The 26885-nt window shown below is 43.7% G+C and overlaps 1 protein-coding gene and 1 long non-coding RNA gene across 2 annotated transcripts in view; one reads left to right on the forward strand and one right to left on the reverse strand.

Moving 5' to 3' along the window:
- The window catches only part of LOC139365128 (modulator of smoothened a), a 32775-nt gene that overhangs the window by 4225 nt on the left and 1665 nt on the right, over window positions 1-26885 (reverse strand). Inside the window, exon 2 of the mRNA XM_071102540.1 lies at window positions 7127-7339. Coding sequence (XP_070958641.1) covers window positions 7127-7339 — 213 coding nt within the window. The remainder of the gene's footprint in view (window positions 1-7126; window positions 7340-26885) is intronic.
- LOC139365129 (uncharacterized) lies at window positions 16427-25367 on the forward strand. The gene is made up of 3 exons (XR_011626540.1): window positions 16427-16617; window positions 20939-22975; window positions 23253-25367. It is a non-coding gene; the product is annotated as an uncharacterized lncRNA (long non-coding RNA).

The raw sequence follows: 26885 nt of genomic DNA on the forward strand, positions 1-26885 counted from the left end.
GTTGCCTCCCTTTGCCTTGTTGACAGCTTTGCACACTTTTGCATTCTCTCAACCAGCTTCACCTGGAATGCTTTTCCAACAGTCTTGAAGGAGTTCCCACATATGTTGGCTGCTTTTCCTTCACTTTGTCAAACTAATCCCAAACCATCTCAATTGGGTTGAGGTCGGGTGATTGTGGAGGCCAGGTCTTCTGATGCAGCACTCCGTCACTCTCCTTCTTGGTCAAATAGCCCTTACACACCCTGGAGGTGTGTTGGGTCATTGTACTGTTAAAAACAAATGATAGTCCGACTAAGCGCAAACCAGATGGGATGATATATCGTTGTAGAATGCTGTGGTAGCCATGCTGCTTAAGTGTACCTCAAATTCTAAATAAATCACTGACAGTGTCACCAGCAAACCGGTTTGGATACGGGTGTTTGGATCCAGAAACTATACGTGAATTGAACCTCCTCCATGCTTCACGGTGGGAGCCACACAAAGACACAGCGATTGGAACCAAAAATCTCAAATGTGGACTCATCAGACCAAAGGACAGATTTCCACCGGTCTAATGTCCATTGCTCGTGTTTCTTGGCCCAAGCAAGTCTCTTCTTATTATTGGTGTCCATTAGTAATGGTTTCTTTGCAGCAATTCGACAATGAAGACCTGATTCACTCAGTCTCCTCTGAACATGGATGTTGAGATGTGTCTGTTACTTGAACTCTGTGAAGCATTTATTTGGGCTGCAATCTGAGGTGCAGTTAAATCTAACGAACGTATCCTCTGCAACAGAGGTAACTCCTTTCCTGTGGTGGTCCTCATCAGTTTCATCATAGCGCTTGATGGTTTTTGCGACTGCACTTGAAGAAACTTTCAAAGTTCTTTAAATTTCCCTGATTGACTGACCTTCAAGTTTCTCTTTGGTTATTTGAGCTGTTCTTGCCATAATATGGACTTGGTCTTTTACCAAATAGGGCTCTCTGTGTACCATCCCTACCTTGTCACAATACAATGGATTGGCTCAAACGCATTAAGAAAGAAAGAAATTCCACCAATGAACTTTTTACAAGGCACACCTGTTAATTGAAATGCATTCCAGGTGACTACTTCATGAAGCTGGTTGAGAGAATGCCAAGAGTGTGCAAAGCTGTCATCAAGGCAAAGGGTGGCTACTTTGAAGAATCTCAAATAAAATGTATTTACATTTGTTTAACACTTTTTGGGTTACTACATGATTCCATATGCGTTATTTCATAGTTTTGATGTCTTCGCTATTATTCTATAATGTAAAAAATAGTAGAAATTCTTAAAAATTCTGTAATGAGTAGGTGTGTCCAAACTTTTGCCACCTTTTTCTCCCCAATTTCGTGATTACGATCTTGTCTCATCGCTGCAACTCCCCAACGGGCTCGGGAGAGTCATGCGTCCTTCTAAACATGACCCGCCAAACTGCGCTCCTTAACAACCGCTCGCTTAACCAATGTTTCGGAGGAAACACCGTTCGACTGACGAAGTCAGCCTGCAGGCGCCCGGCCCGCCACAAGAAGTCGCTAGAGCGCGATGAGCCAAGTAAAGCCCCCTGGCCAAACCCTCCCCTAACCTGGACGATGCTGGGCCAATTGTGTCCCTATGGGACTCCCAGTCACAGCCGGTTGTGACACAGCCTGGGAATCGAACCAAAGGCTGTAGTGACACCGCAAAACACTACGATGCAGTGCATTCGACCACTACGCGACTCGGGAGGCCATAAATATATATTTCTGAAGAGACAAGCATTTGGCGTCCATTTCAAGACACCAATTAGTGTGTTAGACTTCCTGCTGAGAGAAGTGATATAACACTGTAATAAGTCACTGCTCTGGCACCCCACAAAGTGGAGTGACACACCAGTCCTGATGGGGCATAATACGGTGTGTGTGTTCAGTGTGTATGTGTAAGCAGTGACTGGGCACAGGGACAAGGTCAGGAGTAAAATCATTAGGGTAGTTATCGGTCTTAATCCAAGTGATTAGCCTCTTGGTAGGACCAGTTAATTAAAAAAGTAATTGTTAATTAGCATCATGAAACTCCTCATGTTTGGTTTTATTTTGGGGCTTTCAGAATATTTATTTGAAGATATTGCAGCCTCCCCAGCTACCAAATGTTAGTGCCCAGGACGATCTACACAAAACACTCTAATGTCAGTGGGGAAAAAAATCTAACAATTGTAAAAAAATTCTGGAAAAATAAAACACTAATATATCTTGATTAGATAAGTATTCAACCACCTGAATCAATACATATTATAATCACCTTTAGCAGCGATTGCAGCTGTGAGTCTTTCTGGGTAAGTATCTAAGAGATTATCACATGGATTGAGCAACATTTGCCCCAAATTCTTCAAGCTCTGTAAAATTGGTTGTTGATCATTGCTAGACAACCATTTTCAGGTCTTGCCATAGATTTTCAAGCAGATAAGTCAAAACTGTAACTCGGCCACTCAGGAACATTCACTGTCTTTTTGGTAAGTAACTCCAGTGTAGATTTGGCCTTGTATTTTAGGTTATTGTCCTGCTGAAAGGTGAATTAATCTCCCAGTGTCTGGTGGAAAGCAGACTGAACCAGGTTTTCTTCTAGGATTTTGCCTGTGCTTAGCTCTCTTTAGTTATTTTTTTTATCCTGAAAAACTCCCCAGTCCTTACAAGCATACCCATAACATGATGCAGCCATGACTATGCTTGAAAATATGGGGAGTAATACTCAGTGAAGTGTTGTTTTGGATTTGCCCCAAACATAACACTTTGTATTTAGGACAAAAAGTGAATTGCTTTGCCACATTTTTTGCAGTTTTATTCTATTACCGTGTTGCAAACAGGATGCATGTATTCTGTACAGGCTTCCTTTTTTTCACTCTGTAAATTAGGTTAGTATTGTGGAGTAACTACAATGTTGTTGATCCATCCTCAGAGTGTGATAGCTGTTTAAAAATCACCATTGCCCTCATGGTGAAATCCCCGAGTGGTTTCCTTCCTCTCCGGCAACAGAGTTAGGAAGGACGCCTGTATCTTTGTAGTGGCTGGGTGTGTTGATACACCATCCAAAGTGTATTTAATAACTTCACCATACTCAAAGGGATATTCAATGTCTGCTTTTTTTTATTTTGACCAATCTACCAATAGGTGCCCTTCTTTGCGAGGCATTGGAAAATCGCACTGGTTGAATCTGTGTTAGAAATGCACTGCTTGTCCAGAGGTACAGAGATGAGGGAGTCATTCAAAAACCATGTTAAGCACTATTATTGCACACAGAGTGAGTCCATGCAACTTATTATGTGACTTGTTAAGCAAATGTTTACTACTGAACCGGTTTACTACTGAACTTAACTTGCCATAACAAAAGGGGTTGAATACTTACGGACTCAAGACATTTCAGATGTAATTAAAAATAATAATAATAATGATTAAAAAGAAGAGAACTCTACTTTGACATTATGAGGTGCAAAAAAAGTGACAAAATCTCAATGTAATCCATTTTAAAGTCAGGCGGTAATACAACAACATCAGTAAAATGTCAAAGGGTGTGAATACTTCCTGAAGGCACTGTATGTCAAATAACCAAAGGAGAACGTTAGCTGGGAAGTGTTAGCTGGGAAGTGTTAGCTGGGAAGTGTTAGCTGGGAAGTGTTAGCTGGGAAGTGTTAGCTGGGAAGTGTTAGCTGGGAAGTGTTAGCTGGGAAGTGTTAGCTGGGAAGTGTTAGCTGGGTCTTGTCTATAAGTGCAACTGTCAATCGAAAGTCAAACCAGATCATTCTCTGATTCCTGTGAATTACCACTGAACAGACGAACTGGAAACGGACTAAATCAAATCATGTTGCTTTGCCAAACACACAATCAAAGGCTTACAGATGAAAGTGCACTAACTAAAGCTCCAATCATAGGGCTGATTTTCCAAACGCACGTAGATGGAAATCAAAAGAGGCCTGGGGCAATAACTCCTCATATGCTTCCACAACACTACAGCTACACATCATGTCCTCCAGCCCAAACCCACACAGGCTATTTTCCCCCTCAGAAAGGGACTGATTTAGCCTAGCTAAAATGGCTCAGATGATGCAGCTGGCTCTCTATGGCTCTCTCTACACTAGCAGGCAGGCTGGCTGGCTGAATGTGCCCTGTCTGTGCTGCCAGCTAGCGAGGAGAGTGTTGTCTGGCTAACCCCCCCGGACTGGGCAGACACGGCTAATATTTACGTCTGTCCTCACTGCCGCGGCCATGTGTTTAACCACCGCAAGCCAGAACCTCAGTGTTTTTCAAACTACCTTATATGTTACTGATGATATGTTATGATATGTTACTGATCCTTAGCCTGTCAGAATACTGTACCTCACTGTACCTAGGGTGTAGTGTACAGCGAAGTCAGACAGTGGGGTTTGCGAGGACATAGTAGTGTCTGGCTAGGGCCTAGTGTTAAGAGTGTAGTGTACAGGGGACAGAAGGGGGCCTGGCTAGGGCCTAGTGTTAAGAGTGTAGTGTACAGGGGACAGAAGGGGACCTGGCTAGGGCCTAGTGTTAAGAGTGTAGTGTACAGGGGACAGAAGGGGACCTGGCTAGGGCCTAGTGTAAAGACTGTAGTGTACAGGGGACAGAAGGGGGCCTGGCTAGGGCCTAGTGTAAAGACTATAGTGTACAGGGGACAGAAGGAGGCCTGGCTAGGGCCTAGTGTAAAGACTGTAGTGTACAGGGGACAGAAGGAGGCCTGGCTAGAGCCTAGTGTAAAGACTGTAGTGTACAGGGGACAGAAGGAGGCCTGTGCTGGCTGTACAAAAGTGTCCTTTCAGGTGGCAGTGGCCCTGGGCCAGCTACGCCTACTGGTAGCTTCCTTTCCCCAGCCAGCAATCATCACCTGTTAGCCCCCTATTAGCTACCCCCCTCTCCATGCACCTTTCATTCTGTAACAGAGCACCAATCACAGATGCCCCTTATCCCAACCCCCAGCCCCCTCACTCTATCACATACTCAATCTCTCCCTCACTTTAACTCTACCTCTCTTTTAATCCCCTTTTAGTCTACCACTTCTCCTCACTCTACCTCTCCCTCCCCTTCCCTCTTTCCTGAAAGGAGAAAGCCCAGCCTGCCCATTAAACAGCAGCAGCAGCAGCAACCCTGTGAGGTGCAGTGCTCAGCACTGTCAGGGAAATACTCAAAGCCCTCTTACTTTCTACCCCCTTCCCTTCTCCCATAGCTGGCTCTCAGGTTACAAGTGATGCTTTTCTACCTCTCCAGTCTCTCAATCGCACTCTCATTTCCTCTTCGTCTCCCTCTCTCCCTCTTCCTGGTCCAGCGTAGCTTAGTGTCATTCTGTAGTCTCCTCTTCACGCATCTCAATCTCTACCCCCTACCTACAAACATTCTCCCATTCCTTCTCTCTCAATCTCTACCCCCTACCTACAAACATTCTCCCATTCCTTCTCTCTCAATCTCTACCCCCTACCTACAAACATTCTCCCATTCCTTCTCTCTCAATCTCTACCCCCTATCTACAAACATTCTCCCGTTCCTTCTCTCTCAATATCTTTCTTTCTGGCGGCAGGGAGCCTAGCGGTTAAGAGCGTTGGGACAGTAACCGAAAGGTTGATGGTTCGAATCCTCGAGCCGGCAAGGTGGAAAAATCTGCCGTTCTGCCCTTGAGCGAGGCAGTTAACCCCCGCAACACCACCTGCTCCCCGGTTGCCGATGACATGGACATCGATTATGGCAGGTCCCCCCACCTCTCTGATTCAGAGGGGTTGGTTTAAATACGGAAGACACATTTCGGTTGAATGCATTCACTAGGTTTCCCCTTTCCCTGTTCCTTTAAAATGCATCTCTTTGTCTGAAAGAAGCCATCAATGGTAGTCTTCACTGCAGTGACAGAGAGTGGGAGAGAAAGCGATAGAATGTGAAAGCACAAGAGGGAGAGAAAGAGAAAGAGAGATTATCACTGAGAACCTGATACAGCCAACGGAACCCTGGATGATTGTGACTATATCCTCCCTGTTGCCAGGGCAACTTCATCACTTGGCTCAGAGCGATGTGTGATTGTCAAAAAATTACTCAATAAAATTACATTTAGCACGTGACACAGATTTGCAATGAACACATTGACAACGCATCTTTTTAGACGGGCTGGAGGGAAATTGATTATTGGGGGATTCTTGGGTAAATACACCATAGAAATATAATCCTTCTTGTTCTCTAAATACGACTAACATATAATGACTGTGATGCACCAATTCAATCAAATGTGTCTGTGTGCTAGTAAAACTCTCTACGTGTGTGAGTGAGTGAGAGAGGGGGGGGCGTCTCTTCTCTTTGCTAAACAACCAATCAGAATATGAACACCTACACAGCCTTACGAAACAGCCCAGCTCAGCAGGGCTGCTGAATGTTGGGTTGGTATTGAGTTAAGAAGTGTCTCCTCTGAATGCCTGTCTAAAAAGAGGGGGATGAGTGTTGAAAGACAAAAAGAAGCGATTGAGTGGTACTCTATGACGCCCACACAGGTACCATAGAATGCACTTCTCAGTCGAAGAGCTGCAGGGAAGGGATGATCTGGAGGCATGGAGGATAGAGAAGACACATACAGCATACAAGCACGCACGCACACACACACACACACACCGCCCACACAAAAGACGCCAACATCACACACATTGGTTCCATTGGTTTACCTGAAATCAGCTTCACCACTGAAATTCTGGGCATGAATGCAAAGCTAAACCAATATTTTCACAGCCCCCCTCTCCCTCGCCTCCCCCTTTCCGCTTCTCTCCCTCAACTTACTCTCTCTTTACCCCTACCCCTCCCCTGTGTAGGAGAGGGTATATCTGCTCGTAGACAGATGCACTGGTGTTGAGGGGAGTGTTATTCCAAGGAAATTATGTCTTGAAAGAGGGGAGTGAGATTGGAGAGAGGAGTGAGAGAGAGACCTAGGCCTACAGCTTGTTTGGTGAAGCTACTTAACAGGGTGATAGAGAGGGTGCATTTTTTTATTTAGTGGTCAAGTGTAGTATGTCTCTGAGTAACGTCTATCAGTAAAGAGAAGAGACACAGTTGGTTGAGCTTGGCTTTGATTGGTCAATGTACACTCGACCGTCATTAAGGTAGGGTCGTTTCGGTCACTTACTCCCGGTGAAGGCAATCCAGCGGGCGTATTTGGTGGCCTCACGGCGCCAGTGGGATGCCACCAGCAGGCCACAGGTCACCGTGAGGGAGATGATACCCAGGATGATGAAGAAGAGCGTGGTGACCCACTCGGGGGGAAGCCGCGGGGGGATACAGGTGCGGTCCCGACCGTGGATGGTCTGGCACTGCCGCACCAGGCCTACCGTCAGGGCACCTATATATATATATATATATATATATATAAATGAGAGAGAGAGAATAGGTGTTAGATCATACACACATTTAAATACTCTCACCAGCCACACTGTTAGGGCACATCCTTGTAGGGCTGGGCAGTAAACTGTATTTGACTATATACAGGTATTGATGCACAGTCCGGTTTGTATTTTTACTTTACCTTAAAAATAATGGTATTTGGTTTGTTAAATGTAATTGAAATGTAATAACTGAGTGATGTAACTAAAATAAATATGGCAATCGGCCGTTCTTACCGTTAGTAAGAGACTGCGAACAGCTGAGAACTGCTAATTTCCTAGCAAGAGCTTCTGGTGTGCACTTGTGCTTTTTTTGCCATGAATAGTGCCTGTGAGGCAGCACTGGAGCCAAAGATGTGCAAATGTACTTTTTTGCCACAAATCTTGCCTGTGAGGCAGTGCGGGTAACAAAAGCACTCTAGAAATCGGCACAATGCCCCTTGTGGCGAAAAAGTGACTTTCACAAAATAGAGGCATATAAAGAAAACAAATGTGGTACAGTGTGGAAATAACAAGCGTGCACTGTGCCCGGCCCGCCACAGGAGGCGCTAGTGCAGCATGCACTGCACCCGGCCCGCCACAGGAGGCGCTAGTGCACGATGAGACAACGACATCCCTGCCGGCCAAACCCTCCCTAACCCGGACGACACTGGGCCAATTGTGCTGTCCCATGGGCCTCCCGGTCACGGCCGGCTGCGACAGAGCCTGGACTCGAACCCAGAGTCTCTAGTGGCACAGCTAGTCCACTGCACCACTGCACCACTGGGAGGAGGATGTGTTTTTATTTGAATTCCGGTGCTGCTCTGCACACACAAACATGTTAGCTAGCTTGCAGGTCCAACGTTAAGTCAACTATGACGTTCAAAGACATTCAAAGTTCCTTTATAGAAGCCGCTCCTCCATAGGTATAATTCTGTGGGCCTAATTCAGGTAATGCATGTCATAAGATTCCCAGCGCTTCAAGCCAAGCCTCCTCAACACTCTCTCTCTCTCTCTCTCCCCACTGCAAAATGTCAGTCCCAACTCACACCCTACACTCATCTGTCCAGTACATGTAAATATTTTGCCCGCTCCACCACAAGCTGCTCTATCCGCACTGATTTCAGAAGTTTAAAAAGGAACAGAAAGGCACCATATAAACCGGTAGTTTTTGTTGGTTCGAACCGGTTCAGAACTTTATTTTGCTGGTCGGAACAGTGGAACGGAATGAAAACAATAATGGTTCTGTTTCAGAACGAAACGATTGTAAAATAATTTCGGTTCCAACCTCTGGTACTGAGTACAGTACAGCACAGTGAGTAGAGCATAGTATAGTACAGTCCAATACAATAGTACAGTACAATATAGTAGAGGACAATAAATAAGAGGCGTATAGTACAGTATATTGTCCTGTACTGAACTATACTGTATCCTACTGCGCTGTACAGAACTCCACTCATCTGTGCTGCGATGCCCAAACGTGTAAAACATGAAGACAATGATATTCATATCCATATTTACTCATTTCTGTGTCGTATAGATCAGGGACCCATGATGTATTTCCGTTACCGTAATTCCACTTCACTTACTGTAGTTCAATATCCAAAATAGATTTCTGTTAAACTCCACATGCCATAGGTGACACCCCATTCTTTCTGCAGACATCTTTGAATCTTATTGCTGCAATATGTAACTTTTTGGGCGACCCAACCAAATTCACATAGAAATGTGAGTTATAGATCGGCCATTCACATTGAAAGCAAGTCTAAGAAGCTGTATATTTGTTCTATGCAAGCTATTTCTATGCTTCTAATTGTGCGTTTTACTTTTGGGTTTGTACACCAGCTTTAAACAGATGAAAATACTATATTTTCTGTTATGGAAAATATACTATTTCACAGTGATTTAGATGGCACAATGATTCTCTACACCATACTTGCTTGTTTTGTCACAAACTGAAATTAGGCAAACTATTAGAATTTTTGCAACCAGGAAATGGTGTTCTGCATTGTGTATCTTTAATTCTGAGCGTATATTTAACCGTTTTTGGAAAACGTGGTCACATAAAAACCTGAGGGAGATTTTACAGTAATTCCGTTACCAAAGTTTCCATCTGCACAGTTCTTACATTAAATTTGTTTTTGTAAAAAAATAAAAAAGTGGAAATTGTTAAAAGTAGTCCTTGTGCATAGAGCTCTATTGTTTGTTAAACTTTGAAAATAAATGTTTTTTGTTTGGCATACATTCTAAAGTGAAAAGACTGAGACAAAGTTTAATTCCGTTACTGTGGAATTCCCCCCCTTTAATCTGTCTGTGAACCAATACCTGCTAGGAGCTCCTCTCTGCAGCCTACAGGTCCCAATTATGTCAGAGGAGGCTGAGGCTGTTGCTCTGTAACACACACAAGGACACACAAGCATGCACATCTCCCACACACACACTGCAACAGATTGTAATGGTTCTTCTCACACACAGGTGCACGTACACACAGCAACAGACATAAATCATTATCCACTCACAGGCACGCACACACACTGTATCCGGATGTTTGTCTCGACACCTCAGCATTCCCTGTATAATGTGTCAGTTCATTAAGAAGCAGAGGCTTTGAAAAAGTCTAAAATTCTGCTAGCTAACGTGACAGTAGTTCACATCGCTACTATATATTTCATCTCACTTCTCCCATCAGACATAGTACAGTATTTCTCCCTTTGATTTATCCACCAAACACACACACCTTCCTGTCCTCTCTCTTCCTCTCTTCCTACTTCACTTTCTTTCACTTCAAACTGAAGAAGCTTCTTTCTCTCCAGGAGAGTTTCTTCCCTGATCTTGAAGTCAGTCAGTAAGTATGCACATCTGTTGGTCTGGAACACGGAGGAGAGGAGATAATATCTAGCCTATGGCGGAGAGCCTACTGGAGCCATCTATCACTGATCAGACACACACAGAGGATTTATAGCCTCTGGACTGAGCCATGATGACGTCTGCCAGAGATAGACTAGCTCATGAGCACACACACTTGTACAGTTACGTAGGCAGCCACACGTAGGTCACTCTCACACACACACACACACACACACACCCACACCCACACACACACACACATCAAACCACTGAGAACCATAGGAGAGACACTAAATCAGTGTGTGCTCGTCTTCATGGAGATTTCTACCTCAGTAAGCAAAACGGTATCATATTATGCATGAAAGGTTTAGGTGGTAGGAACCTGTAGTATTTTTAATGAAAGGTTTAGGTGGTAGGAACCTGTAGTCTTTTCATGAAAGGTTTAGGTGGTAGGAACCTGTAGTCTTTTTCATGAAAGGTTTAGGTGGTAGGAATCTGTAGTCTTTTTCATGAAAGGTTTAGGTGGTAGGAACCTGTAGTCTTTTTCATGAAAGGTTTAGGTGGTAGGAACCTGTAGTCTTTTTCATGAAAGGTTTAGGTGGTAGGAATCTGTAGTCTTTTTAATGAAAGGTTTGGTTTAGGTGGTAGAAACCTGTAGTCTTTTCATGAAAGGTTTAGGTGGTAGGAACCTGTAGTCTTTTCATGAAAGGTTTAGGTGGTAGGAATCTGTAGTCTTTTTCATGAAAGGTTTGGTTTAGGTGGTAGAAACCTGTAGTCTTTTCATGAAAGGTTTAGGTGGTAGGAACCTGTAGTCTTTTCATGAAAGGTTTAGGTGGTAGGAGCCTGTAGTCTTTTTCATGAAAGGTTTAGGTGGTAGGAACCTGTAGTCTTTTTCATGAAATGTTTAGGTGGTAGGAACCTGTAGTATTTTTCATGAAAGGTTTAGGTGGTAGGAACCTGTAGTCTTTTCATGAAAGGTTTAGGTGGTAGGAACCTGTAGTCTTTTTCATGAAAGGTTAGATGGTAGGAACCTGTAGTCTTTTTCATGAAAGGTTTAGGTGGTAGGAACCTGTAGTCTTTTTCATGAAAGGTTAGGTGGTAGGAACCTGTAGTCTTTTTAATGAAAGGTTTAGGAGGTAGGAACCTGTAGTATTTTTCATTAAAGGTTTAGGTGGTAGGAACCTGTAGTCTTTTTCATGAAAGGTTTAGGTGGTAGGAACCTGTAGTCTTTTTCATGAAAGGTTTAGGTGGTAGGAACCTGTAGTCGTTTTCATGAAAGGTTTAGGTGGTAGGAACCTGTAGTCTTTTTCATGAAAGGTTTAGGTGGTAGGAACCTGTAGTCTTTTTCATGAAAGGTTTAGGTGGTAGGAGCCTGTAGTCTTTTTCATGAAAGGTTTAGGTGGTAGGAACCTGTAGTTTTTTTCATGAAAGGTTTAGGTGGTAGGAACCTGTAGTCTTTTTCATGAAAGGTTTAGGTGGTAGGAACCTGTAGTCTTTTTAATGAAAGGTTTAGGTGGTAGGAACCTGTAGTCTTTTTAATTAAAGGTTTAGGTGGTAGGAACCTGTAGTCTTTTTAATGAAAGGTTTAGGTGGTAGGAATCTGTAGTCTTTTTAATGAAAGGTTTAGGTGGTAGGAGCCTGTAGTCTTTTTCATGAAAGGTTTAGGTGGTAGGAACCTGTAGTCTTTTTCATGAAATGTTTAGGTGGTAGGAACCTGTAGTCTTTTTCATGAAAGGTTTAGGTGGTAGGAACCTGTAGTCTTTTTCATGAAAGGTTTAGGTGGTAGGAACCTGTAGTCTTTTTAATGAAAGGTTTAGGTGGTAGGAACCTGTAGTCTTTTTAATTAAAGGTTTAGGTGGTAGGAACCTGTAGTCTTTTTAATGAAAGGTTTAGGTGGTAGGAACCTGTAGTCTTTTTCATGAAAGGTTTAGGTGGTAGGAACCTGTAGTCTTTTTCATGAAAGGTTTAGGTGGTAGGAACCTGTAGTCTTTTTCATGAAAGGTTTAGGTGGTAGGAACCTGTAGTCTTTTTCATGAAAAGTTAGGTGGTAGGAACCTGTAGTCTTTTTCATGAAAGGTTTAGGAGGTAGGAACCTGTAGTCTTTTTCATGAAAGGTTTAGGTGGTAGGAACCTGTAGTCTTTTTCATGAAAGGTTTAGGTGGTAGGAACCTGTAGTCTTTTTCATGAAAGGTTTAGGTGGTAGGAACCTGTAGTCTTTTTAATGAAAGGTGGGCTCGGATATGAAGAGTGGGTTTTACTACCACCTTCACCATAATCTTACCAGGTAGGCTATCGACAATACTTGAATTTTACAACAACTTGGAAAGACATGGTGGAAAAGATGATACAATACATATTGGAGGTCCAATGGTGGAGATGCTGAAAGACAGATTGGCCTGGGAATCTCCTCTTGCACTGGGGCAGGGCGGGTCTCCTCTCCTCTGGTATCCCACAGCGAGCCAAACAGTCCACTGGCCATCAGTCCAGAGGAAATCCTGTCCCCTTTATAACAGCTAGCAGGCCAGCACAACACCGCCTCTACAATAACAAGCAAACACCGCCTCAACCCTTCCCTAACCACACGTACAAACACTATGAAGGCCTAATGCTCCTCTGTTGGAGAATGCTTTCATGTGCTAGAACAATAGAGAACATTTTAGAGATTATATAATCAACATAATCTAGAATCCGAGCCCTGGATATTCTAAAATAGGCTACATCCAAGAATACCAACATTCTAGAAGGCCATTATTGCCTTGCCTTGTGCAGTCTGCACTGGGGCCAATGTGTTCTGCTGTCAACCGGAAGAACTACTCAGCCTTTAGACTAAAGAAAGAAGGAGGTCAGAGCGAGGCAGACTAAAATGGCACCTGGAACGCCCACCAGAGCACTAGAGCTTACCCAAGAGCCTATTTCTGAAGTGAAATAGGCCATATATTCCTGCCTGGGTACTGTAACCTTGAACCTGTCTGAGGACGGGAAGTGTGTGTGTGTGGAACATCAGCGGGCTCTGATAGCACTAATAGTCTTGTTTTATGGCCATTTCCCCCAGGATCCTCCAGCCTCCTGCTGATTCACTAGCTCTCAGTGGAATTCCTACCTTACAACAGGCAGGCACGGCATGGCACACACACCACTGGACACGACACACACACGGCATGCAAAAACATGGTACTCTGACATAAATTACACAAACGTACACACACACACACTCCGTGAGACTACACATCTGGATAAATAAACCTGGAATCTAAAATGAAAAGTGTGAGCAATGGAGCGACGCCTCATTTCCCCCCAGCCCACCGCAGAGCAGAGATGGTGAAGGGTACAGCAAGACCCACCACTGCTGCTGTGTACAGAGACAGACATCCAGATATACACAGAGCACAACAACCAGTAACACACAAACACTCATACACTGTCCCACACAATAATACAGCCTCTTCACAAAGATACTGACAGTCCCCATAAAAACATTATTAACAGTTCTAATCTCCATGGATCCCTGTGTCTCTAGCTAACCGTCTCCCATGTGCCTCCCCTCTATTCTCTCTGTATTCACACAGCTCATATCTGTTTCTCTTCTCCGGTGTTCCCTCCCATGTGCCTCCCCTCTATTCTCTCTGTATTCACACAGCTCATATCTGTTTCTCTTCTCCGGTGTTCCCTCCCATGTGCCTCCCCTCTATTCTCTCTGTATTCACACAGCTCATATCTGTTTCTCTTCTCCGGTGTTCCCTCCCATGTGCCTCCCCTCTATTCTCTCTGTATTCACACAGCTCATATCTGTTTCTCTTCTCCGGTGTTCCCTCCCATGTGCCTCCCCTCTATTCTCTCTATATTCACACAGCTCATATCTGTTTCTCTTCTCCGGTGTTCCCTCCCATGTGCCTCCCCTCTATTCTCTCTGTATTCACACAGCTCATATCTGTTTCTCTTCTCCGGTGTTCCCTCCCATGTGCCTCCCCTCTATTCTCTCTGTATTCACACAGCTCATATCTGTTTCTCTTCTCCGGTGTTCCCTCCCATGTGCCTCCCCTCTATTCTCTCTGTATTCACACAGCTCATATCTGTTTCTCTTCTCCCCATCCCCATCCCCTCCCTCCTGACGTCTCACTGTTTATCACAACTTCTCTCTCTCTATGTTCCTTCCTTCTTTCCCTCCATCCATATTCACTCTTCTTTGAGTGAGATCACTGTTTCTCACCCCCTCTCTCTATCTCCATTAGATTACTGCTTCTCGCCCAGTCTGTGTCTAAATGAGAGGAAATGAGGGCTGTGTGAGTTGGTCCTGAGCATGGGAGAGCATGGCGATACTGTCATTAGTGTAGGTGCAGAGAGGTGTTAGCTACTGTTAGCCAGACAGCAGGCAGCACTGGAGGGATGAGTGGAGCAGGAGGCCTCTAAACTCTGCTGGGTGGAAGTATGGAGGTGGAGGCAGCACTGGAGCGATGAGTGGAGCAGGAGGCCTCTAAACTCTGCTGGGTGGAAGTATGGAGGTGGCGGCAGCACTGGAGGGATGAGTGGAGCAGGAGGCCTCTAAACTCTGCTGGGTGGAAGTATGGAGGTGGAGGCAGCACTGGAGGGATGAGTGGAGCAGGAGGCCTCTAAACTCTGCTGGGTGGAAGTATGGAGGTGGAGGCAGCACTGGAGGGATGAGTGGAGCAGGAGGCCTCTAAACTCTGCTGGGTGGAAGTATGGAGGTGGAGGCAGCACTGGAGGGATGAGTGGAGCAGGAGGCCTCTAAACTCTGCTGGGTGGAAGTATGGAGGTGGAGGCAGCACTGGAGGGATGAGTGGAGCAGGAGGCCTCTAAACTCTGCTGGGTGGAAGTATGGAGGTGGAGGCAGCACTGGAGGGATGAGTGGAGCAGGAGGTCTCTAAACTCTGCTGGGTGGAAGTATGGAGGTGGAGGCAGCACTGGTGGGATGAGTGGAGCAGGAGGTCTCTAAACTCTGCTGGGTGGAAGTATGGAGGTGGAGGCAGCACTGGAGGGATGAGTGGAGCAGGAGGCCTCTAAACTCTGCTGGGTGGAAGTATGGAGGTGGAAGGCAGCCACTGCAGGTTTTAACAGCCCGGCCGTTCTTGTACTTACATCACAGGGCTGCAGGGGAAGGTAGACTGTAGTGTTGACTGTCCCCACACACACACACACACACACACACACACACACACACACACACACACACACACACACACACACACACACACACACACACACACACACACACACACACACACACACACACACACACACACACACACACACACACACACACACACACACACACACACACACACACACACACACACACACACACACACGACTACATAGCCACACGCACAGGTGAAGACACGCATACATACACACATTCATTCCAGAGACGTATACAAACAACACACACACAAGCTTGCTGCATATTCAATATCCGTACACAAACAAACACTACATACAGTCTTCAAAGGTGGACTTGAAAGGTAGGAAAACGCATAGCCACGGTCTGAAGTTAGTTACCACTGCATAAGTTTTCCAAGTGTTTCCAGAAGACACGTTTCTTCATATTAGTTCCATGATAAAAGGACAGACGCTTACACACACAGTTATACTTAACACAACAACATAAAAGCACTTGTTAAGGGAGAGGGCAGGAAGCTGGTAGTATACTTTTCAACAGCGAAGCACTTCTTTCTCCCCCTAGTCCCTCATGCCCTGACCACGTACTACAACAGGATGCTGCCCAGTCAGTGCAGACAAAGATGGTGGAGGAGGATTCTGCTCTCTGGTACAGCTGGTACAGGGAAACAGCATGGCCACCTCCAACACCTCCAACTGGCTCATTCAATCTCTCTACACTCCCCTGCAACTCTTCCCTGGCCAGGGTGTTGAAAATGTGTTCAGTTAACGTATCTGGTAAAGTAAGGGTTAATGATCAAATATTAACTTGCTACATTCACACATACAGCCTACTGTAACTGTGCTTGCTCTACTAAAACAAGGCTAACCAAGACAGTTATCCAAACCTTATGCCCCAATAGCACGCAAGGAAGCAACAGGGATACTTTGGCTGTACAAGGACGAGGCCAAATTAAGAGCTATTTCCAGATGTACGCTTTTAAATATAACATTTTCAATGGCACGGCTTTGTTTAAACAACAAAAACAATTTCCTCAATTGTACCTCAGCGCAAAGGTTGTTTAGTCAGAACAGAGCGATCAGAACAGAACATTTTCACAGCAGTGGGAGGGCTTGGCACCGCTTGCTGGCTTTGCCATTTAGAAGTAGACCAGAAATCACTCTAAAAACAGCCACCGACACGACCTATCACTGAGAGAGACAATCAGCCGTCCATGTCAACACACCGATGAATAGAACAGAAGAGTGTGAGAGACAGAGCGGGAGAGAGATAAGAGAGGTACATCATTTTCTCCCTTCGCATACACACATACACACATACACACACTCCAACACAGAATTTATACACGCCATGACGGCCTTGCTGGCTGTTCTCTTTTCTGAAATTGTCACGACTATCCCCTTGTGGTCTTCTTCTATGGTGGACTTTGTTCTCTCTCACAGCTCATGTCAAAGCTTCCCCTCCACTGTGTTTTCAGGGTGATGTTGTACCCCTCGGTTATAGGCATGGATTTGTGGAACGGCGGTGTTAATCCAATGTTTTTATGCCTCTTAGATTCTCTATCAATATGTGTTGTGTGTGTTCAGATCACCAAAAGTAGAAATCTAATCTTGCCATGAAAAAAGGACTTGGACAGGAGTATAGAGTAAACTGTTTCACTTAAGTGTCACTAATATCCCTTTCACATAGGATTTACAGTTTGTTGCATGCAATTGTTTTGCAATGTTAACATGACCCCCTTTCAAACAGGTCCATCTTTACCACATTCTTGCCGGCATAAGACTTTCACATGTATATATCCCCAGCGCATGCCGGCACAGGTGACGAGTGAGGGTAGGGGTGTGCAGATGTGTGTGGACGGCTATTTGAATAAAATAGCTGTCATCGAACAAAACATTTTTTATTGCACATGAGAGTTTGTAGGTGCCTGTACAGTGCCTTCAGAAAGTATTCATAACCCTTGACTTATTCTAGTCGTGGCCAAAAGTTTTGAGAATGACACAAATATTAATTTTCACAAAGTTTGCTGCTTCAGTGTCTAGATATTTTTGGCAGATGTTACTATGGAATACTGAAGTATAATTACAAGCATTTCATAAGTGTCAAAGGCTTTTATTGACAATTACATTAAGTTGATGCAAAGAGTCAATATTTGCAGTGTTGACCCTTCTTTTTCAAGACCTCTGCAATCCGCCCTGGCATGCTGTCAATTAACTTCTGGGCCACATCCTGACTGATGGAAGCCCATTCTTGCATGATCAATGCTGGGAGTTTGTCAGAATTTGTGGGGTTTTGTTTGTCCACCTGCCTCTTGAGGATTGACCACAAGTTGTCAATGGGATTAAGGTCTGGGGAGTTTCCTGGCCATGGACCCAAAATATTGATGTTTTGTTCTCCGAGCCACTTAGTTATCACTTTTGCCTTATGGGAAGGTGCTCCATCATGCTGGAAAAGGCATTGTTCGTCACCAAACTGTTCCTGGATGGTTAGGAGAAGTTGCTCTTGGAGGATGTGTTGGTACCATTCTTTATTCATGGCTGTGTTCTTAGGCAAAATTGTGAGTAAGCCCACTCCCTTGGCTGAGAAGCAACCCCACACATGAATGGTCTCAGGATGCTTTACTGTTGGCATAACACAGGACTGAGGATAGCGCTCACCTTGTCTTCTCTGAACAAGCTTTTTTCCGAATGCCCCAAACAATTGGAAAGGGGATTCATCAGAGAAAATGACTTTACCCCAGTCCTCAGCAGTCCTTTTGCAGAATATCAGTCTGTCCCTGATGTTTTCCCTGGAGAGAAGTGGCTTCTTTGCTGCCCTTCTTGACACCAGGCCACCCTCCAAAAGTCTTCGCCTCACTGTGCGTGCAGATGCACTCACACCTGCCTGCTGCCATTCCTGAGCAAACTCTGTACTGGTGGTGCCCTGATCCCACAGCTGAATCAACTTTAGGAGACGGTCCTGGCGCTTGCTGGACTTTCTTGGGCGCCCTGAAGCCTTCTTCACGACATTTTAACCGCTCTCCTTGAAGTTCTTGATGATCTGATAAATGGTTGATTTAAGTGCAATCTTACTGGCAGCAATATCCTTGCCTGTGAAGCCCTTTTTGTGCAAAGCAATGATGACGGCACATGTTTCCTTAGAGGTAACCATGATTGACAGAGGAAGAAAAATTATTCCAAGCACCATCCTCCTTTTGAAGCTTCCAGTCTGTTATTCAAACTCAATCAGCATGACAGAGTGATCTCCAGCCTTGTCCTCGTCAACTGTGTTAACAAGAGAATTACTGACATAATGTCAGCTGGTCCTTTTGTGGCAGGGCTGAAATGCAGTGGAAATATTTTGGGGGGATTCAGTTCATTTGCATGGCAAAGAGGGACTTTGCAATTAGTTGCAGTTCATCTGATCACTCTTCTTATCATAACATTCTGGGATATATGCAAATTGCCATCATACAAACTAAGGCAGCAGACTTTGTGAAAATGTATATTTGTGTCATTCTCAAACCCTTTGGCCACGACTGTAAATTGTTGTGTTAGAGTCTGAATTCAAAATGGATTAAAAAAAATATCTCACCCATCTACACACAATACCCCATAATGTCAAAGTGAAAACATGTTTTTAGACATTTCTGCAAATGTATTGAAAATGAAATACAAAAATATCTAATTTAGGTAAGTATTCAACCCCTGAGTAAATACATGATAGAATTAACTTTGGCAGCGATTACAGCTGTGAGTCTTTCTGGGTAAGTCTATAAGACCTTTGCACACCTGGATTGTACAATATTTGCACATTCTTTTTCAAATTCATCAAGCTCTGTCAAGTTGGTTGTTGATCATTGCTAGACAGCCATTTTCAAGTCTTGCCATAGATTTAAGCCGATTTAAGTCAAAACTGTAAACTAGGCCACTCAGGAACATTAAATGTCATCTTGGTAAGCAACTTGTGTATATTTGGCCATGTGTTTTAAGTTACTGTCCTACTGAAAGATATATTTGTCTCCTAGTGTCTGTTGGAAAGCAGACAACCAGGTTTTACTCTAGGATTTTGCCTGTGCTTAGCTCTATTCCATTTATTTTTATCCCCAAACAATCCCTAGTTTTTGACGATGACAAGCATACACATAACATGATGCAGCCACCACCATGCTTGAAAATATGAAGAGTGGTACTCAGTGATGTGTTGTGTTAAGAATTGCCCCAAACATAACACTTTGTATTCAGGACAAAGTTCATTTCTTTGCCACCTTTTTGGCAGTTTTACGTTAGTGCCTTATCGCAAACAGGATGCATATTTTGGAATATTTGTATTCTGTACAGGCTTCCTTCTTTTCAATCTGTCATTTAGGTCAGTATTGTGGCGTAACTACAATGTTGTTGATCCATCCTCGGTTTTCTCCTATCACAGCCCCCCAAAAAACATCTGTAACTGTTTTAAAGTCACCATTGGCCTGGTAAATTCCCTCAGGTTTCCTTCCTCTCTGGCACCAGAGTTAGGAAGGACGTGTGTATCTTTGTAGTAACTGGGTGTATTGATACACCATCCAAAGTGTATTTCATAACATCACCATGCTCAAAGGGATATTCAATGTCTTTTTTTATTTATAATTATCCACCAATCGGTGCCCTTCTTTGCAAGGCACTGGAAACCCTCACTGGTCTTTATGGTTGAATCTGTGTTTAAAATTCATTGTTCGACTGAGGGATCTTACAGATAATTGTACATGTAGGGTACAGAGATGAGGTCATTTAAAAATCCTGTTAAACACTGTTATTGCACACGGAGTGAGTCCATGCAACTTGTGACTTAAGTGTTACTCGTGAATTTATTTAGGCTTGCCATAACAAAGGGGTTGAAAACTTATTGACTCAAGACATTTCAGCGTTTCATTTTTAATTAAATTGTCAATTTCTAAAAACATAATTCCACTTTGACATTATGGAGTATTGTGTGTAGGCCACTGACACAAAATATACATTTAATCAATTTCAAATTCAGGCTGTAACACAACAAAATGTGGAAAAAGTCAACAGGTGTGAATAGTTCCTGAAGGTCCTGTATGTGCTTTAGAAAACATTACAATCTGCTCTTTCCGATCATGTAAAGAAATCTCAAATTTGACCTGGATGAACCTCTGCACCCTTTATCTTTTTTTCCTACCCTGGCTCCGCTTTGTTAGGGAGCAGGCGTAGGCTGTTACATTTGGAGTATCTTCCTCATGATACAGATTAGAAAATATAGATTGCTATTATTTTTCAAACAGATATTCAGATAATGCCCCATGCTTGTTTCAAAGCAGCACGATGGTGCTGTCCCATCAAAACGGTGCTGAAATGATCATCAAGTTGACCACGCTTTTTGTCTTGGAAAGAAATGTAAAGAAGACACAATATGCTTCCTGCATGAAATGATAGTGCTACATATGTCTGGCAGCTGGAAGGTGAAGCGAGGATCTCTTCATCAAGTCTACTTGTAGGATGGCATTGTGAGAGATGGCATATCACATTTCAGTCAAGAAAACAAAATAACACTAAATACTGAACCGTGACCCTTTTTAATCTCACTGTCTCTCTCTGTGTGTGGGTCTATTTTCATTCAGATGGTGACAGAGACATTCTGAAGACAACAGGATCTACAGGAGGGCAGAGGGCTGCGGGCAGATTCACAGTTGTCTCCGTGACACTGACACTGCCAGTAATAATGGGCTTTGTGTAGAAGCCCAGGCAGGAAATGAAGTTTACTGTGATTGCCTGGGAACGTCACACAGAGGTGAGGACAGGGTCTTTTCAGCTGGAGAGCCAACATTTCTCCTCCTTTTGTGCCAGTGGTTGTCGTGGTCCCCAAACGTCTCTGTGTTGCCCTGGGCCAGGAGTTGTTCCTAGTCAGGTTACGTAGTCAGGATTGGAGAAACTCCAGACTCTACTTATGACTTACTCACTTGCAGGCTTTTCAATTGGTCTTGTTTAACTACAAATCAATAATGTTATCTCCTTCATTAGAATTATCTTTAGCCGTGACCAAAGACAGGTGTAGAGTAACCCATTTAGGAAACACAGCTGTGGCATTGTGTTGAGTGAGGAGACTCAACCCTTCTTCTGTATATTATACACACAAGGTATCTGACTCAAGGTTTCAATTACAGGGGTGTTTAGAGCTGCCGAGCTCTCCTGTAGGAAATCAAGGCACCGTAATAAGGGCACCACCCTAAGAGTCAATGAGTAGCTCAAAATCAAAATCCTGGTTCCATTAACGCTAATCCAGATAACTGATGTAGGTACAGCTAACTTAATTAGGAGGTTACAAAAATCTGACCTATGATCAGTGTCTGTGGGCAACATCTTCATGCATCCCTACTAATTGGCCTGGGTGGCATTTCTGTTTCTCTACACTTTGACCTTAGAGAGACACCATGATGAGGTCCTCCGCCACTGATCCCAAATCAGGTTTGCTTTTTGTTTTTATATAGTAATGGTTTAGGTTTAATGCTGGGGTATGGTCATCTGATCCTAGATCTGAGCATAGGGGCAAATTCCACTAGGATTGTGTTTGGGTGACATTTCACTCCGGTCCATAATGCCCCGCAATGAGGAATGTGTGTGGGTAACACACAAAGGATGCAATTCAATAGCCTAAAGTGACCACCTCTGCTGGTCTCCTCCACTCCTCTTTACTGAATGCACTGGCTAGGTCAGGGTTTCCCAAACTAGGGGTTGCGACCCCATGAGGGGTCACCTGCTTTGAAAATGGGGTCGCGAGAGAAAATGTGCGCTTACTTCATAGAACCAGGGTTACATCATTAACCTAGATGCGGTTTTAATAAAAAAGAGTGGTTTATGTGGGGCCCTATGATTTCCGAGATGCTGAAAACGCAGACGGAATTTGGTAATAAAAATGGAATCAACTGTAAAACATGGAAGATTGCAGAATTTTCCATAATTTGGCTGAAATTGAAAATGATTTCATAATTGTAAAATTAGACGAGTAGGCCTAGATAAATAATTCAGTTTTCGATTGGGGTGTTTTGAGGGGGGAGGTTGTGCGTGGGACCCTTACGTCACCTCACAACTTGGCTGTCACTTTGAGAAACATGTCGAAGAGGCCGTCTAGGACGGCCAAGTCATCAAAAATACGAAAAACTTCGACCCTAACCCCTAAATTCAGAGCAGAGCAATACCCAAAGGACTATGAGTCAGGCGATAAGCTGTTCTGCAAATTATGTCAACATACTATTGATTGGACCCGTAAAAATACATGTGATGACCACTTAAAGTCTAAAGCCCATGTGAAAAACAAGGAAAAGCACCGTGTTAGCCAGAGCATACCTCTTCAAACAACCATTTCTAGTGCAAGCTCATCAGCAGATTCAAGACGAGAATTTATTCAGGACTTTGCGGCTGTGTGCGCGCCGATCCCCTTAGAAAAGCTAAGAAAGCTATGGCCGTTTTAAGTGTGAAGCACTGCAAACAGGAAGGAGCGTTCCTCGAAAATGAGAGCAGCCTCTGTCAAACTCACCCGCCCCGTGTGTGCTGCCAACATATGACTGCCGTTCTAATGAAGATCCGTGGGAAGAAGTTTGTGGTGGTTGTTGACCAGACAACAGATCCAGGGGATTGCAGCGTTCTAAACATCGTCATTGGTGAGTTAACTTAACAGCCTATTAATAAAGCGCTGCAACTGCAGAATGTAAATGTAGGCTGTGAATTGTCCGCATGCAAATTGTGATATTCCAAACGACAAGCTTTCGTGGTGAAATATAGCGATGCATAATGTCAGCAGCCGTCTGCCTCTCCATCTAGCTAACTATCACTGTATCTATATTGTGTTTACACTTGAAATTTAAATAACACTAATTTTGTCACAATATTATTTTAGATTAAAACATAATTAAAGTTTGTCCTTATCTTTCATTGCAGGTGTTGAAAACCAGTACTTTCTGGTAGATGTCATTTTCATGGACAGATGCAACTACTCAACGTTTTCCCAAGCTATACTAGCCTCCCTCCACAGCAGCCATCTGAACCTGAATGATGCCTGGGCAGTGGTCACAGACAATGCCTCCTACTGCCTGAAGGCATACAAGGAGGTTCTGAAAGGAGAGATGCCCAACAGTGTCCATGTACCCTGTCTCTATCAGGTCATCAATCTGGAGGGTGAAACCTGGCAGCACTACAAATACTTCTCTGAAGTTGCATCACTTGGGACATGGATGAGATCTGTCTTCTTCAAGAAGCCTGTCAGAAATAGAAGATGGGTGAGCTTCCTCATTATGAAGGAGTTTGTGCAGGCCAAGGCTCCTCCTGAAGCAGTGAGCTCCAGATGGAATAGTTCATTTGAGGCAGTGAAGTACCATGCAGAGCATGTTCATCTGTACAGAGAGTTTTTGTTGGCAGAAAAGTCATCATCCCAGGCAGTCACAAACCTCCTCAGCCAGCTGGAAACAGAGGAGAAGGTTGCTGCATTGTTGCCTACATTCTTGCATTATTATGTTTTAATTTATAATGAAACACTTTGTAGAACTCTGTATTGAAGCACTTGCCATGATAACAAATTGTGAAATGTTGTGTTGCATCATTACAAATGTACTGTTTCCCTGTACTATGCCCAAAAGCCGTTAGAACCGAGTGGACAAGACCAGTGGGACTGTGATGATGTTCTTTTCTACACAGAAGATCATCCAACATTATTGCCATACCTTTGATGCACTTCAGTCACTTCATACTGTCATAGTCCAAACTAAAAAAGTAAACAATTGCAGTTGATTACATAACTTATTTTAATTTAATTTAATTTTTTACATCGTGGTGTCGCAATTATTATTTTTATATCAAAATGGGGTCAGGAGCCAAAGAACCTCACAAGGTTAAAGCCATGTGGATAGACAGCCATCCAGGAATTCACCTGTTCGGTACAGGTGGAGGATAGGAGACAAGGAAGCCACTTTAGACTATTGAGATACACCCACTGTATTTTTTATTTTATTTAACCTTTATTTAACTAGGCAAGTCAGTTAAGAACAAATTCTTATTTACAATGACGGCCTACTCCGGCCAAACCCAGACGATGCTGGGCCAATTGGGTGCTGCCCTTTGGGACTCCTAATCACGCTCGGATGTGATGTAGTCTGGATTCGAACCAGGGAGCAGGGGTGACACCTCCAGCACTGAGATGCAGTTCCTTCGACTGCTGCGCCACTTGGGAGCCCACTGTAGCCTTGCCAGCATCAGTAGAAGATGAAGAGAGAGATTCCACCCTGTCAAACATTTACGTCTTCCATGGTAGAATCATATCTGTTCATCACTTAGTAATTAACATGCCTTCTCTGAAGAGTAATCAAGTGACAAACAATTACACAGATTGTTTGTCACCGAGTGGCGCAGCGGTCTAAGGCACTGCATCTCAGTGCTAGAGGTGTCACTACAGACCCTGGTTTGATTCCAGGCTGTATCACAACCGGCCATGATTAGGAGTCCCATAGGACGGCGCACAATTGGCCCAGCATTGTCTGGGTTTGGCCAGGGTAGGCCGTCATTGTAAATAAGAATTTGTTCTTAACTGACTTGCCTAGTTAAATAAAGGATAGCAGATGATTTAATGCTTTGCAAATTGCCATGTCTGCATCTTTGTGCTACGCTAAGAGAAACTAAGAGAAACTGAAACTGACAGATGAAGATTAAAGCAATATTCACATTGGTCACACAATGTCTTTACAACCAATAATACATTCAGTCTCCATAAATTACATTCAGATGACTTAATCAAAAGCAGAGGCTGAAGACTGATGATAGAGTTCTTTGCTTGTTTCTGGTTTTTTTTATGTTAAAATCTTTCTACTATAGCAATGTTGTTTGGGGGCAAATAGAGCATAGCCTATTTGTTACTTGTACAGGCATTAAAGAAGTGAGGCTGTGTTAGGCCAATTATGCCAGTATAAATTGAGAACAGAAGAAGAAAAAACATTACAAAACAAACTGCATTTGTATGCTTGCTTTCCCTTCATCCAAAAATAAATCAAATTATCACTTCCATTAATGTGCTTGTTGAGAGTGTAAGATCTACAATTATCTCCCAAATTGTGGTGAGCAATTAGGCTAACCACTATGTCTACAAACACATCACAATCAAACCATGATGACAGAGGGAAATTCTTATGATGCGTCACACAGGCCAACCCTGACCAAATGACTTTTTCTGCCATCCATTAAAAGGCTGTCAATGTGCTGGAAATGTTCTTCTCTATATTGAGTTACTTCTATAATGAATTGGACCGATAACACCTAATACCCGCAGCCTGTCACAAAACCAGGAGGGTATGATGAGAAGCACAGGATACCAAAAAGCCTGGTTCCTTCAGAGACAGGATGTTAAGAAGGGTCTTTCCATCTCATAAACAGCCCAACAAAAGACCCACCATCATCATCAAAGAAACCGCAGGGAAGACTGTGGAGGGGAAGTGAGAACAGTGGGAGATTTGAGAGGATGGTCGTTTGCACCGCTCTACTAAAACCAGCAGCCAAACCAAAACAAACCCTTTTGGCCAATTGCAGCCTGAGTTGCGCCTTGGAAAGTATTTTTTTGTTGAGAATTAAAACATTATATAATTGGAATCGGTTATGACATTGTTTTCCCTATATTCATTTAGCAGGGGTGGCCCACCACTGTTAATTGTTGCCACCACTGCAAAAAAAATGGTTGTTTATAATCAATATCGGCTGAGACTCGCTTTTAAATGGATAGTCGTTGGCTCAATGACTGGAAGTCTATGGGAACAGCTTGCATGTCATTGCCCTAACGCTACCCTTGCCACCACTGCTGAACAAAAATCCAAGGGGAAACACTAAGATGTGTGGTTTGCAATGCATGCAACCCTACACTTACCAGCACTTTTGCTGTGGTAGGCTAATTGCAGGTGTGACCATTATCAACAAAGCAGGAGTGAGGCAGATGGCACAGCCTAGCAGGAATAGGTTACTGAGGCCATTGCTGAGTAGGCATACTGAAGCAACTCAGCATGCTTTCTAATTACATGTAATTACAATGTTATTTACTGTCGAACATGAGTTAGCTACTCTTCATTTCCAGTAAGGGTGTCAATATTGTCAAGTCGTTTTTAAAGACCAAACATGAATGTTATTGTCATAGAAGGCTTATTTGAGTTGATGTGTGAGAGTGTGTGTGGACACAGTCCAATTGAAAGATAAAGACAGTGAGCACACATCAGAAACAGTGTTTTGAAAACATCCGTCCCGTTTCTTCTTAGAAAATAGGGCAGTGAAAACAAACAGCTCCTGCTGCAGCAGCTGACAGGCTACACTGGTTTCACATTGGTGCATGAACCCTTCCTGACCCAGTTCCCACTATAAGCCGTCATCATCGTGGGTGGGGGTGGGTACAAAGAAGAGCATCAGCCTATTAATGGCATGTGGATACGTTTTGAGGCTTGTCAACAGAAAAAGACCAACTGGCATTCGGGAGGCCAGCAGGAAGCCTGTATTCAACACTTGTTACAGTTGATCAAGTCTGTCGATTGACCCTTAGGATTGACCTCG

This window comes from Oncorhynchus clarkii, chromosome 13 (genome assembly GCF_045791955.1).
Source record: "Oncorhynchus clarkii lewisi isolate Uvic-CL-2024 chromosome 13, UVic_Ocla_1.0, whole genome shotgun sequence".
NCBI classification, from domain to species: Eukaryota; Metazoa; Chordata; class Actinopteri; order Salmoniformes; family Salmonidae; genus Oncorhynchus; species Oncorhynchus clarkii.